The sequence below is a fragment of the Marmota flaviventris genome, chromosome 5, assembly GCF_047511675.1.
Source record: "Marmota flaviventris isolate mMarFla1 chromosome 5, mMarFla1.hap1, whole genome shotgun sequence".
Lineage (NCBI taxonomy): Eukaryota > Metazoa > Chordata > Mammalia > Rodentia > Sciuridae > Marmota > Marmota flaviventris.
Genome location: NC_092502.1, coordinates 114,369,919 through 114,383,244, shown reverse-complemented (window position 1 = coordinate 114,383,244; position 13,326 = coordinate 114,369,919). Strand labels below are relative to the sequence as shown.

General features: G+C 30.8%; 1 protein-coding gene across 1 annotated transcript in view; it reads right to left on the bottom strand.

Annotated features, from left to right (window-relative positions):
* Adamts6 (ADAM metallopeptidase with thrombospondin type 1 motif 6) overlaps positions 1–13,326 on the bottom strand; it is a 293,953-nt gene that overhangs the window by 257,167 nt on the left and 23,460 nt on the right. The window contains exons 5-7 of the mRNA XM_027951608.2: positions 10,757–10,971; positions 10,118–10,201; positions 9,456–9,601 (exon numbers count right to left, since the gene is read on the bottom strand). Of these exons, the coding sequence (XP_027807409.2) occupies positions 9,456–9,601; positions 10,118–10,201; positions 10,757–10,971 (445 nt within the window). The remainder of the gene's footprint in view (positions 1–9,455; positions 9,602–10,117; positions 10,202–10,756; positions 10,972–13,326) is intronic.

Here is a 13,326-nt window from a genome sequence, read left to right as displayed (position 1 = left end):
TAATCCCAGTGGCTCAGGAGGCTGAGACAGGAGGATGGCAAGTTCAAAGCCAGCTTCAGCAATGGTGAGGCGCTAAGCAACTCAGTGAGACCCTGTCTCTAAATAAAATACAAAATAGAGCTGGGGATGTGGCTTAGTGGTCAAGTGCCCCTGAGTTCAATCCCAAGTACCTGCCCCGCCTCACAAGAAAGGACAATGATCCCTGAGAAAAGGGAAAGTAACCATAGTGAGTCCTATGATTGTCCCAGCTTACTACCTTGAGAATTTTGAAGCCAAGGCACAGAGAGGACAATAAGGCAGAACTCAATGGACTTTGAGTTGAAGAGAAAGCAGAAAATATGAAAAACCAAGGTAACTAGAATTTACAGGACTGAGTACAGGAACAGAAAAGCTACAGAAAGAGATAATTCTGGTGATTTACAGAGGGTTCCCTTGACGATTCACCTGAGTACCTATCAGCTCATGAATGTGAGAGAAGTATGGAAGGCAAGAAAAAGGATCTCCCAAAGAAGGAGCTGTAACAATGCCCAGAACATACATAACATTATAGAACATACATAACATTATATATGAGACCACCAGCTGAACTGGAAAATTTCATGAATTTGCCTAAGTTTGGTAGAAAAATCAACCCTATGCTGAGTGAGCACTGCTCCTGTTCCATATAACAAATTTTAAAAGAAAGATACAAAAGTTTATACCAGAAGCAAAGCTCAAGAATATTTATAGAAATACAAGAGGGTAGAAGAAGACAATGTCTAGCATTCAATCAAAAATTACCAACTATTCAAATAAGCAAGAGAATACAGTACATAATAAAGCAATAACTTAAATTAATCAAAACCAACTTATAATTGATGCAAATACATTTATCAGATAAGTATTTTAAAATACATATGCATGTTTTGTAAAGCCTACATAAAGATGTGGATGCAAAAAAATTAAATTGCCAGAGATGCACAAAATTATCCTACTACTAGAGATGAAAAATTAATTGAAAAAATAAATCAGAATCAGGATAGATTGGTATTACAGAAAAGAAATAAACTTGAAGACACAAAAATAGAAACTGTCCCAAATGAAAGACATAGAGGAAATGTAAAAAATAATAAACAGAGCATCAGTGAGCTGCCTTTAAGCAGCCAAACATATGTGCATTTGGAATCACCAAAGGAAGGGAGGGGGCTGAACAAAAAAAAAAATACTGAAAAATTAATGGGCTGAAATTTCAGAGTTTGATTAAATCAAATTTTAGAAACTCAACAATCCTAAACTTGAAGAAATATTCTAATCATACATCATAATCAAATTGTTCAAATTAATAAAGGAAAAGAAGGATTAATCAACATGGTCACCCAAATTAAACTGACATATACACATCATTCCATCCAACAATAGCAGAATGCACGTTCTTTTCAAGTATATCTGAAACATTTAACAAGAAAGAACATATTCTAGGCCATAAAACAAGTCTAAATAAACTGAAAAGCATTTGTCATACAAAGTCCATTCTCTAATCACAGTGGAAATAAATTAGAAATAAAAATGAGTTCTGGGGAGAAAGTCTCAAATATCTGAAAGTAAATAACATAATTCTAAGTAGCTATAGGTAAAAAAAAAAAAAAAAACATAATCTAAGGAAATTAGAAAGTATTTTTGAACTGAAGTGAAAATACAACATAACCAAATTCATAAGATGAAATTAAGATATGTTTATGGGAAATTTTTATAACACTAAACATCTGTGTTAGAAAGGCCTATGTAAGAAAAACAGGAAGGTCTCAAATTAATAACCACAGCTCCCACTAGAAGAAACCACAAAATAAGAGCAAATTAAGTCTGAATCAAGTAGAAATCATAGCAAAAATCAATGAAATAGAAAATAGAAAAGCAAGACAAAAAGTTATAGACAAAATTTGATACGATCATTAAATCTGTTAGAGTCACTGGGAGGAGAATAGACAAGACAAAACTTATCAATGTCAGAAAGAAAGTTGACATTATTATACATTCCATAGATAGTAAGAACAATTATGCCAATATAACCACCTCTTAGAAGGAATAAATACATCCTTGAAAGACTCAAACTATCAAAGCTCATTGAAGAATATAACCTAGAGCTGGGGATATAGCTCAGCCGTAGAAGAACACTTGCTTATTAGCAGTTTAACAAGCCCAAGGTCTATAGAGCTCTAGCACCATGAGAAGAAACAAACCAATAACAACAATTTTAAAAAAACTAAATAGCCCTGTATCTATTAAACAACGTTAATTGATACTTTAAAATTCATCCCACAAAGAAAATTCCCAAACCAGATAGTTTCACTGATGAATTCTATAAACCATTTGAGGAAGAAATAACCCCAACCATACACAAACTTCCATAAAACTGAAAAGTTGAAAATATTCCCTAAGTTTGCATTGTCAATAATATCTAATACAAAATCAAAGATATAAGAAAACCACATAACACCACCTCTCATAAACACAAATATAAAAAAATGTCAAATCAAATCTAAATATATTAAAAGAATAAAATATCATGACCAAATTGGGTTTATTCCAGGAATGCAGGGTTGGTTTACCATTCTAAAGCAATCAATGTAATTCACTGCATTAATAAACTTTTAAAAAGAAGATCATCCATGTTAAATGATATAAAAAAGGCATTTGATATAATCCAACATCCACTTTTGATAAACTCAACAAAGTAGGATTAGAATTAAATTTACTCAACTTTATAAAAGACATTAAACAAAATTCACAGCTAATGATGAAAGAGAATTCTTTCCCCACTAAGATCAGGAACAAGATAAGGATGTCAATTCTCACTTCATTAAACATCATAGTAGATATTCTAGCTAGAACAATAAGACAGGAAAAAGATATAAAATTCATTCATGAAGAGTGATTCTGTTTTTAATTTCAGACAACATGATCATCTTTATAGAAAATCCAATGGAAATGATTTTAAAAACTACTAAAACTAATAAATTAATTTAGCAAGATTATGGATGTAAAATCAATATATAAAAATCAACTCTATTTTATATACCAGTGACAATTTTAAATGAAATTTTAGAAATAATATCATGCCCAATAACATAAAAAAATATGATCAAACATGTAAAAACACTGAAAACCACAGAACCCTACTATAAGAAATTAAAGAAAACATTAATAAATGAAGAGATAGACCTTGTACTTGAGCAGGAAGACTACTGAAAATGCCATTTCAATAGGTGTAGCCCACACTCAAGGAGAGGTGATTATATAAGGTCACAAACACCAGGAGGTGGAGATCTTTGGGGTCATCTTAGAAGTTGGCCTACTACAGGTCCAAATATTACTAAAGGTTCCCCACACATTTTTTTGTTGAATAATTTTATGCTTCCTCCTAAAAGGACTCTGTAGCCATAATACCTGGTTTGGCTTAAATCTTGGTTTTACTAATTACTATATATCCTTGCCAATCTTTTAACTTTCCTGTGCCTTAACTTCCTCATCTATGAAAAGAAGACAATAACAGTACATATTTCATGCAGTTATTTAAGAATTAAATGATTAAGTATCTGTAAAGCTCATAAGTATATGGCACATAATAAGCACTTGTTTATATGCCTATATCATTACATCCATAAAACCAACATAAGTACTAAAGTTTCTATTTCTCTAACTGTTGATTACAATACATCCTTCTTCACTTTCAGACAACCACTGCAAGTAAGCCACAGTGTTTTTGTCAGGGTATGAACAAAAATAACTCACTAAATTGCAATGTACTTAGTCAACCTCAGGCACTGATAGAAAAGAATCTTATTTCCATCTTTAGTTAAAGTTTCAGGAACATAGGTAATGCCTGGGATAATAATAAAAACATAATCCTGTTTTGCCAGGTCTTAGTTTGTGCCTGTTCTCCAAGTCTGCCCCACTTTCACTCTTAAAATTGTCCCAATTATGGGGTAGGATTATGGCTCTGCGATACAGCATTTGCATCGCTTACACAAGGCCAGGGTTCAATCCCCAGCACTGTAAAATACACAACAACAAAAATGTCCCAATTTACAGTCACTCCAGTTTGTCATAGACCTAGACTGGAATGGAAAGTGAATCTAGATAAACACTTTTGAATAAGAAACCAACAAGGCAGGGGAAAAAGGAAAAGAAACTGAAGAAATAAGAAGAGGGTTTTGAGCATTGGAGATGGGTAGGAATGATGGGAACCTGGTGGTAAGAAAATAACAAATGCTTTAAAATGTCCAAATACCACAATCAACTTGTCCACACTCTGCATTAATATTTTCTATGCTGTCTATAAACCTAAGAGGTTTTTTTTTTTTCAGTACTGGGTAACTTAACACAGTCTTAAATGCTTATTAATAGGTCATAAAATATTTATTTAACTGGCATTTCCTTGAGGATTAAAAAAATTCTTAGTGAATACCAAATAAATGTTAATGTACTACATTTAATCTCCCTTTCTTCCATACGTTCTCATATATAATTATGAAGCCAATACATAATTCCAATAGACACTATCTTTAAAAACTAAGAAAACTTGTTTAAATCAAATCATTACATGCCAAGAAACCATATTTATAGCTATTTTTAAATGCCTATCTAAAAACATTGGTTGACTGACATTGAAAATTCTAATTCCTTTATAATCCAGCAATACCCAAGTAAACAGTCATGACCCCTTAAGAGGATAAATATGCCCACTTTAATTAAAGACCAAATTATTTTGACTTTGTGTGCAATTTTTGCATCAGATTTTAAGATATATTTAAAAGTCCTGTGATTTCACTAATGAAAGATCATTCAAGTATAATAACTGAAAAAGCCTATAAACAAAGGCATTCTTAAAAGTTAGGTACCTTGAGTTTTTGAAAATTTAGGCTAGTAAGAGGAAAGCAGGGCTAAGGATGTAGTTCAGGGGTAGAGCTCCTGCCTAGCATGTATGAAGGCCTGGGTTCAATTCCCAGCACTGCAAAAATGAAAATTAAAAAGAGAAAAGCAATACTACTACATTCCAGAACACTGATGAACCTTTAAAACATTTTGCTAAGTAAAAGAAGTAAATCACACAAAAATATTCATATATTATATAATTCTGTTTATATGAAAGGTCCAGAACAGACAAAACTATACAGACGGAAAGTTAGATCAGAAGTAGCCTACACTGGAGCAAAGGAAGGGCTAGGAATAAAGGGAAACCTTTAGGACAGAGAGAACATTCTAAAATTAATTATAGTGGTGGTTCCAGAACCTTGTGAATATACTAAAAAACAGTGAATTGTACTTTAAATGGGTAAACATGTGGTCTATGAATTAGATTTCAATAAAGTTTTTGCCCAAAAACAGGATTGAGGCTCCAATTCCTACCCTAAGAATATAAATGACTATGTATTAATATCTTAAAAATGGAAAAATAATGTTTCTCATACTTCATAGAACAGAACGCTAAGAAATGTATGCATTAGTCTGTTCACATGAATTACTAATCATAAATACTAGTACAAACTGTCTCTAAATCCCTAATGAATTTCAGACTGTGTATGGATTTCTTGAACAAAATAAATTTAGAAATTGGCTTGACTTTAAACTTATGGTGATTTTAAGCTTATTTCCTGACTTTATAGGGAAATAAAAATAACTTAAATAATATGTCAAATTGCCAGTATTTATTCCTAAGCATCTGTTAGTTTGCAGCTTGTCAGTACAAAGCTTAATGAAGTATGTGAGATAATGCATGCCAATCTAATGTTTGATTTAGACATTTCACAATGTATGTATGTGTCAAAATACCATGCCCTACACCATAAATATACACATTTTTGTCAATTAAAAATAATTTATAAAAGCAACAAAATACAAATATTAATAAACATAACTTGAAAGTTTTGAAACAAGTAACTTCTTAACTGTATAAATACTGTCCTACTTTGCCCTCTTAAATTATGTTTCTAGAGTTTGAAGTACAAAGTATTATTATTTCTTGATCTAGTTATATATTTTTTTTAAAGAGAGAGAGAGAGAGAGAATTTTTTTAATATTTATTTTTTAGTTTTCGGCGGACACAACATCTTTGTTTGTATGTGGTGCTGAGGATCGAACTCAGGCCGCACGCATGCCAGGAGAGCGCACTACCGCTTGAGCCACATCCCCAGCCCAGTAGTTATATATTGTTATATTGCATTGTTTAAAAAAGAGTTACCAAACATCAAGCTGATTTAGGTAAATACTATCAACTGTTAAGTCATTAAATAAATCTATTCTATGGAAGCAAACAATACAAGTTATTAATACTGATATCTTACATTAAAAATCAACAAAAAAATGAAAGACCAGTTTCATTATTCTACTATTCATGTTTATTTAAAATATAATGTAATTTGTGGAATATAACAATATATGGAAGCATTGCCATATTTCCACAGTTATATTATAGCACTAACCCTGGTATTCAGAACTAAGATTTGAGGCAGTTACTACACCACAGAGAGGTAACTGAATACCATTTTAGGAAGTGACACAAAGCTGCATAATGTTCATATTTGCTAAATCTGGGTGGTAAAAACAGACTTTTCACTATATTTTATATCATTAATCTCTGTTAGCTATATGTAAAATAGTGTATCCATATAGTATATGTATGTATATACATAGACATATATGTATGTGGACATATGAAATATATGTGCACAAAAAAGTATATGTATACACAAATAATTGTAATATGTTCTTTGATGTTACTTAAATACTATTAATAATAGAAAAAAAGCAAAAATAAATTTATTTTCTTTCTGTCTAGTAAGAATTATCTGATAACTGTGCAGAGCACAGTTTCAAATTTAAATCAATAAAAAAAGATAATAAGATATCATTTGCTAAAGGGAGATAACATTTAAGGCCTTGGGATAAAATTTGGCCTTGGGAGATAAACTATCAGTTTTCTCCTGGAATTCCTAATGAACCTTTATACTTCCTATATAATAACATATTATCCTTCCTAGTGAGCTGATATTTTGAGCAAAAATAAATTATTATCTATAATAACTATAAAAGGAGGGGTCACAACACTGAATATTGATAAGTGAGTCATATGAAGCAGTTTTCAACATTAATATAAAAATCATCTATAGAATTCTCAGAATTATTTTTATTAAAAGTAGCACTATGATTTAAACATACTCAGTTTTACAAATAAAAATATATAAGGGAGAGTTGAGCATTGATAACTTCCTTCCATTCTCTGAAAAATAACTATCTAAATAACAAAGATGATAGTCATCTCTTTCGAATAGTCACTCTGTTGCCCTATTATAAACTATTAAATAGGCTAAAAATTACTTTGAGACATTAGTAACAATTAAATTAAATACTCTATATTGTCACAAAAGAGGCATTTTTCTTATCTCTACTACATTAGCCAATCTAAAATGATACGAGATCCAAATTCTAAACTGTCCTATTTAATCCTAACATCATTTCTAGTACTTGTCTAACCATTATAGACAAATTAAGGAGAAAATGTTATGTTAAAATCCCAAACATCAAAAAAGGCACTCAAAGTAGCTTACAGAAGCAAGGAAGAGCTCTGTAAAAAAATTAGAAAAATATCTGGGCCAATTCAGAGTAACAAAGTGTACAGCTGAATGTTGTCAGTGCAAAGAAAGGGTGGCTAACTGCCCAGATCTAGCTCACTACTTGAATACTTATAAATATGCACCCTTGGTATAACTGCTGCCATTTGATGCAAAAGATAAAAATCCAATATAGATACAAAATAAAAATGTGAAGTCTCATTTTGGGGGAAGAAGTGTTTTACAATATAAACAAAAAAGCCATGTGAAATTTTGTAAACTATATATATTAGATGTTTTCCTCTAGTAATTTCATCAACACTAATCATATCTAACTTTTTTTTAAACACAAAGCTTTTCATTAGCACAAGTCCTAGATTTTTAACTCCTTATGTATATATTAGGAACATTCCAGACTACAAGACTCACAGCAACTGCAGAATTAATCAGACTAATGTGTCAATACATATGAACATAAAACCATATAATGTTGTTTTTTTCAGCAAACTTGTCATAAACAAAATTTTCTGGTTTATAATGCCAAGTAGAGGAAGTCAATGAAACAAACAAACAGATTCAGAAACTTAAATTCTGCAGTTCGTTAAACAGAGAATTTATTCTAAAAATTACACTGAAGTAACTTATATTACTCAGTTTAAGATTCTGATCCCATGTACTTTATACTCCATCCATAGAACTTAACATAGAGTCAATGAGCACACCACAGATAATGCATCTGGTAAATACTGCCTTGCAAAATTATGAGAAATAATTAAAGTAACAAAAGCTATTTCACTCAGCCAAGGCAGAATAGTGTTTTCACTTTGCTTGCTTGCTACTGTTACTTTATTTTGTCTTTTATTTTTAAATACTGGAAAAAGGTCAAAAGATAGACTTAAAATTATTTAAGCATAACGTTTCTGACCAACCACAATTAGAATATAAAAAAACTAAAACAAAGCCTGTCATGGTGATGCACATCTGAAGTTACAGCTACTCAGGAAGATGAGGCTTCCACCCAGAAGTTTGAGACCAGCCTGGGCAACATAAACAGTTTCTCTAAAACTTAAGTAAACAAATAAACTAAGATAGGATAGTCAAGGAAGACAAGATCATCAGAGTTGAGTCCTCTTTCACTTAGCTGAGTGACCTTGAGAAACATGCTTAACTATTTTGAATGTTTTCTCTTTTCTAACATAAGGAAGATAATATTATCTAATTCACAGAGTTGTTGCTTTAAGAATAAGAAAACATTTGAATGTAGTTTTTTAAAACTAGAAATCAATATATGAATTCCTTCAGTTATTGTCCAGTTAATAATTTTGCTTGAGAGCAAAGCTGTTTAACACATAATATAATAAATCTTCTTTATATACCTTAATTAAAATTTAAATAGATAATCATATAAGTAAATTGTATAACTACCATTATTCTCCTCCCCTTTAATAAATTTACATAAACTAACACAACTTGAAGGTAAGAATATTTAATATATTTTATAACCTAGAGTCACAGCTTTATGTTTAAAATAGACTTTTTTTATACTTTTAAATGTTGCTTTTAGTAAGTATTTTGTTCAATTAATCAATCATATATGTGCTTCTAATTAAACATTATGAGTAGGACTTAATCAGTAGAAGGAAAGTTATTTATTAAATTTCTAGGTCAAACCTTAATCTCCTCTTGTTTCTTATTTGGTTCATTTAATGTCAACATATTAATAATACATTCTTTCTCAGTAGTAAAAAATAAATAGCCATTTTGCTTTTTCTATCCTCATTACCTGAATGAGGCTTCAGATAGAGCTAAATATAGTTATAATATCAAACAAACAATAATCAAAGGAAAAATACTTGCAATAAACCATACCTAGTAATAAGAACTGCATTATCGTGGTGGGCAATCCCATTTTCTGGAATGGTGTTTCCATCACTTTGGTGGGAGAGAATGGATTTCTGCCATTTACAGAAGCTATCGAGGGACTTGTCTGCATGGTGGTTTATCTCCAAGTTTGGCTGCAATACAACATGCATACCAGAAATGTTCCAAACAAATTACTAAGGTCAGTTGTTAAAACTTTTGAAGACTAAAGTGGGACTATAATTAGAAGCAGTGGTTTCTAGGAATAATCTCATGCCAATTTTGATCTCTATAATATCTGACCTAGAGTTCATTTAGTTTATTATTGAACATTCTTTCCAGTTACAGCTTTAATTATAATGTGAACATATGTGAGGCTATCAGCATACAAAACCAAAAAAAACATTGTTATAAAGTATACCATGCAAATGCTCATCCTTATACTAAAACATAGCTAATACACATATATACATATGTGTACACACACATATATACATAGTTTTAACAAGACTTAAGAGGTATTTAAAATTTGCTTAAAACATTAAATGTTTAGAGCTAAAAATCATAATCAAGTATGACTTCTTAAGAGGACAAATAAGGAAATATATTATTTAATAATAAATAACTCCATAGCCTAAGAGGTTCAGGTTTAAAATCTAATTCTTTCTTACCTGATCTTCTGTGAGAACAATTAAGCGGGCCACTATAATGTTCACAACGTTTCCTAGGCTGGAATCACGATAAAGTTTGGCAACCTGACCTCCAGAAAATAAGAAAAGACACAAAGTCAGACAAAAATCATAGGATCATAGTTTGATTCTATCTGATTAAAAAAAGTATGCCCATTGTATATATGAAAAGATATTTTTAATGCTATGTTGTTTAAAATTCAAGATGCCTTGGTAAAAGATTTTACAAGTCTACCTCAAGGAATATTTTTTCTTAGAGATGAACTATAACACACTAATTAAAGGGTAAGCTGATATTTCAAGTTATAGAAAACATTTTAAACAAGATTTAATAACCCATTAAAAATATATCATCTAAAAAATAACAATAAGATTATCTTTAAGTTTATTTTCTATGGAACTTGAACATTAATAGGCCAATTCTTGGGCTGTATCTCAGTGATAGAGCACATGCTTAGCATGCATGAGGCCCTGAATTGAATCTCAAGCACCAAAAAATCTCTCTACAATTTTAGACAGATGAATTCTTATAATCATTTATTTCCTAGTAAAAATCTATGACCTTAGTACAAAGTACAACAAACTACTAAGTAAAACAGTATATAGAAAGTTCAAACTTACAATATTCATCACACTCAAAATGTAATGTTCAATATCTTTGCGGCCATGGTAGCCCACCATCATTTTGTCTGCCACTACTAATGTTTCCACAAACCGCTCAATGCTCACTGATCTTTTCTGTCTGTGGTGAATATGTGTGTCATTAGCTGGCAGTAAAGAAGGAAAAGCAGATGATGTTTCATTCTGCCACCAAGGTTTGCCACTTCTTGTGAGGTCTACAATAAGAACAATTAACCAATTCAGATAAAATCACTAATTAAACATACTTATTTATAGATCTTTCATTTAGATAAACTTCTCATAAATTTTCTAATGTATTATATGATTTTTCAAAATTAAGAAAGGGAATGAAGAAATGCAGTAGTATCTTTAAAAATTTAAGAATAACATTCAAATACTCATAAAAATAAATCTGTAAATGAATTAATAATAAAACATTTTTCAAATAATCATTTCTTATTATTCCAGTGAGTAATTATATCATAATACTTTTAAACTTAAAATACATACTCTAAAGAATCACTTATTTTAAAAGCAACTAAGGCATAAACTTTAGAAACAAACTAAAGTAGTTCTGGTAAAAAAAAAAAAAAAAAAAACAATGATACAGCAAAAATCTACTCCTAAGTTATTTCTGAGCATTTATTTTAAAGTAAAATGCTTTTATTAAACTATCTTAATTAAAACCAATTCTATTATTTTAGAAATCACCATTGAAATGACTATGAATTAGTTGTTCTACATAATTTTGCAGTAACTATTTATGCTAACAGAGTACACAAAGTATTCCTTTTCCAAAGTCTAGAGATAAGGAGCATTAAAACAAGAGTTGAAAGATTCCAACACAATTTGCTTTAAACCACATTTGGTGTCTATTATGACACATCCTTCAGTACAAAGAAACCTTTTAGTTCCATGGCATTTGCAAACACTGCCTTGTGTATATTCATCTTCATTTGAAAAACTTGAGCAGATAGAGGTTGCCTGCATACTCAGAGCTTCCATATTCTCATATTTGATCTGAAAATCCTTCTAACCTTTCTTATTGAAAAAGATAGTTAGGAAAAATTAAACTAATGTATGTTACATAATTATGTTAAATAATACTGTAGCACCAGTCTAGTGTCTCCCCCTTGCTGGCTTGGTGAAAGCAACCAACCATATTGGTGAACCATTGGCAAAAAACTGCAGGTTGCCTCTGGCAAACAAGCCAAAAACTAAAGCTACCCAAATCAGAAAGAATTGAATACTACAAAGATCCATGGGAAAGAAGAAATAAAAATTCTTCTCCAGATGAGAATCCAGCCTGTCTAAGGCTGAGTAGATGGTTCATCCACATAGGTTCCTGACCTACAAAACCTATAAGAGGATAAAGATTTGTTGCTTAAACCACTATGTTTGTGGCAATATTGTTGTGAAACTGCCAAATCTTTCCTGTATCAATAAAACTCCAATTCCTCCTGCCTAGTCCTCTGTGATCATATAATCATTCATGTATTCAAGTCATGCCCAGTTTTCTCTTTCTCTGGCTAAACAGATTAAGTGTTTAAATATGAGTTTAATTTCCAACCTTTGAACATTACTCCAATGTATTCAATTTCTCTTTATCTTAAGTACTAAAAGAAGAATTTTGCATGATTGGGTACTAAACAGGTAGCAATGTTAGTTCTCATTTGATAACTATTCAGTATAAGGCACTGCTATTATCAACATCACCATTCTCATTGTCATAATTTTAAAACTTTTTATTTTTTTAAATTGGTAGTTTGCTTGGCTATCACTCTATCAGACTACAAATTCTTTAAAGAAAAATTCTACATCTTTGTGTTTATGATTGTCCATCAGTGACACATTGTATATACCAAATATTATTATATATTTGATATTATTTATACAGACATATGGAATGACTAAAATCAAGAGAGCTCAGTTGCATTTTAAAAACCGAATTAATACAGAATGGTTAGCTCATTATGAAACTATATCTACATTTTATAAATAGTTAATTGACTGCTTAATGTTAAGCTTAATGATCTGTAACTAATATATTTTTAGCTGCACACGAGAATAAAAGATTGATCTGTTTTGCTCCAACATAAAGATTAGTAAAGATACATTTGCTGGACTGGGGTTGTAGCTCAGTGGTAGAGCACTTGCCTAGTATGTGTGAGGCACTGGGTTTGATCCTCAGCACCACATATAAATAAGTAAAATAAAAGTATTGTGTCCATCTACAAGTAAAGAAAAAAAAAGACATTTGGGGGTTGGGGTTGTGGCTCAATGGTAGAACACTTGCCTAGCATGTGTGAGACACTAGGTTCAATACCCAGCACTGCATAAAAAAAACAAACAAATAAAATAAAGTTGTGTCCATCTGCAACTAAAAAAAATATTTTAAAAAATACATCTGGGCACTGGATTTGATCCTCAGCACCACATAAAATATATAAATAAATAAAGATATTGTGTCCATCTACAACTAAATAAAATTTACAAAAAAATGATACATTTGCTTTGCTCAATTTAATTTCAGATAGATCAGAGGTGTTAAGAAATTGCTCCATAACCAT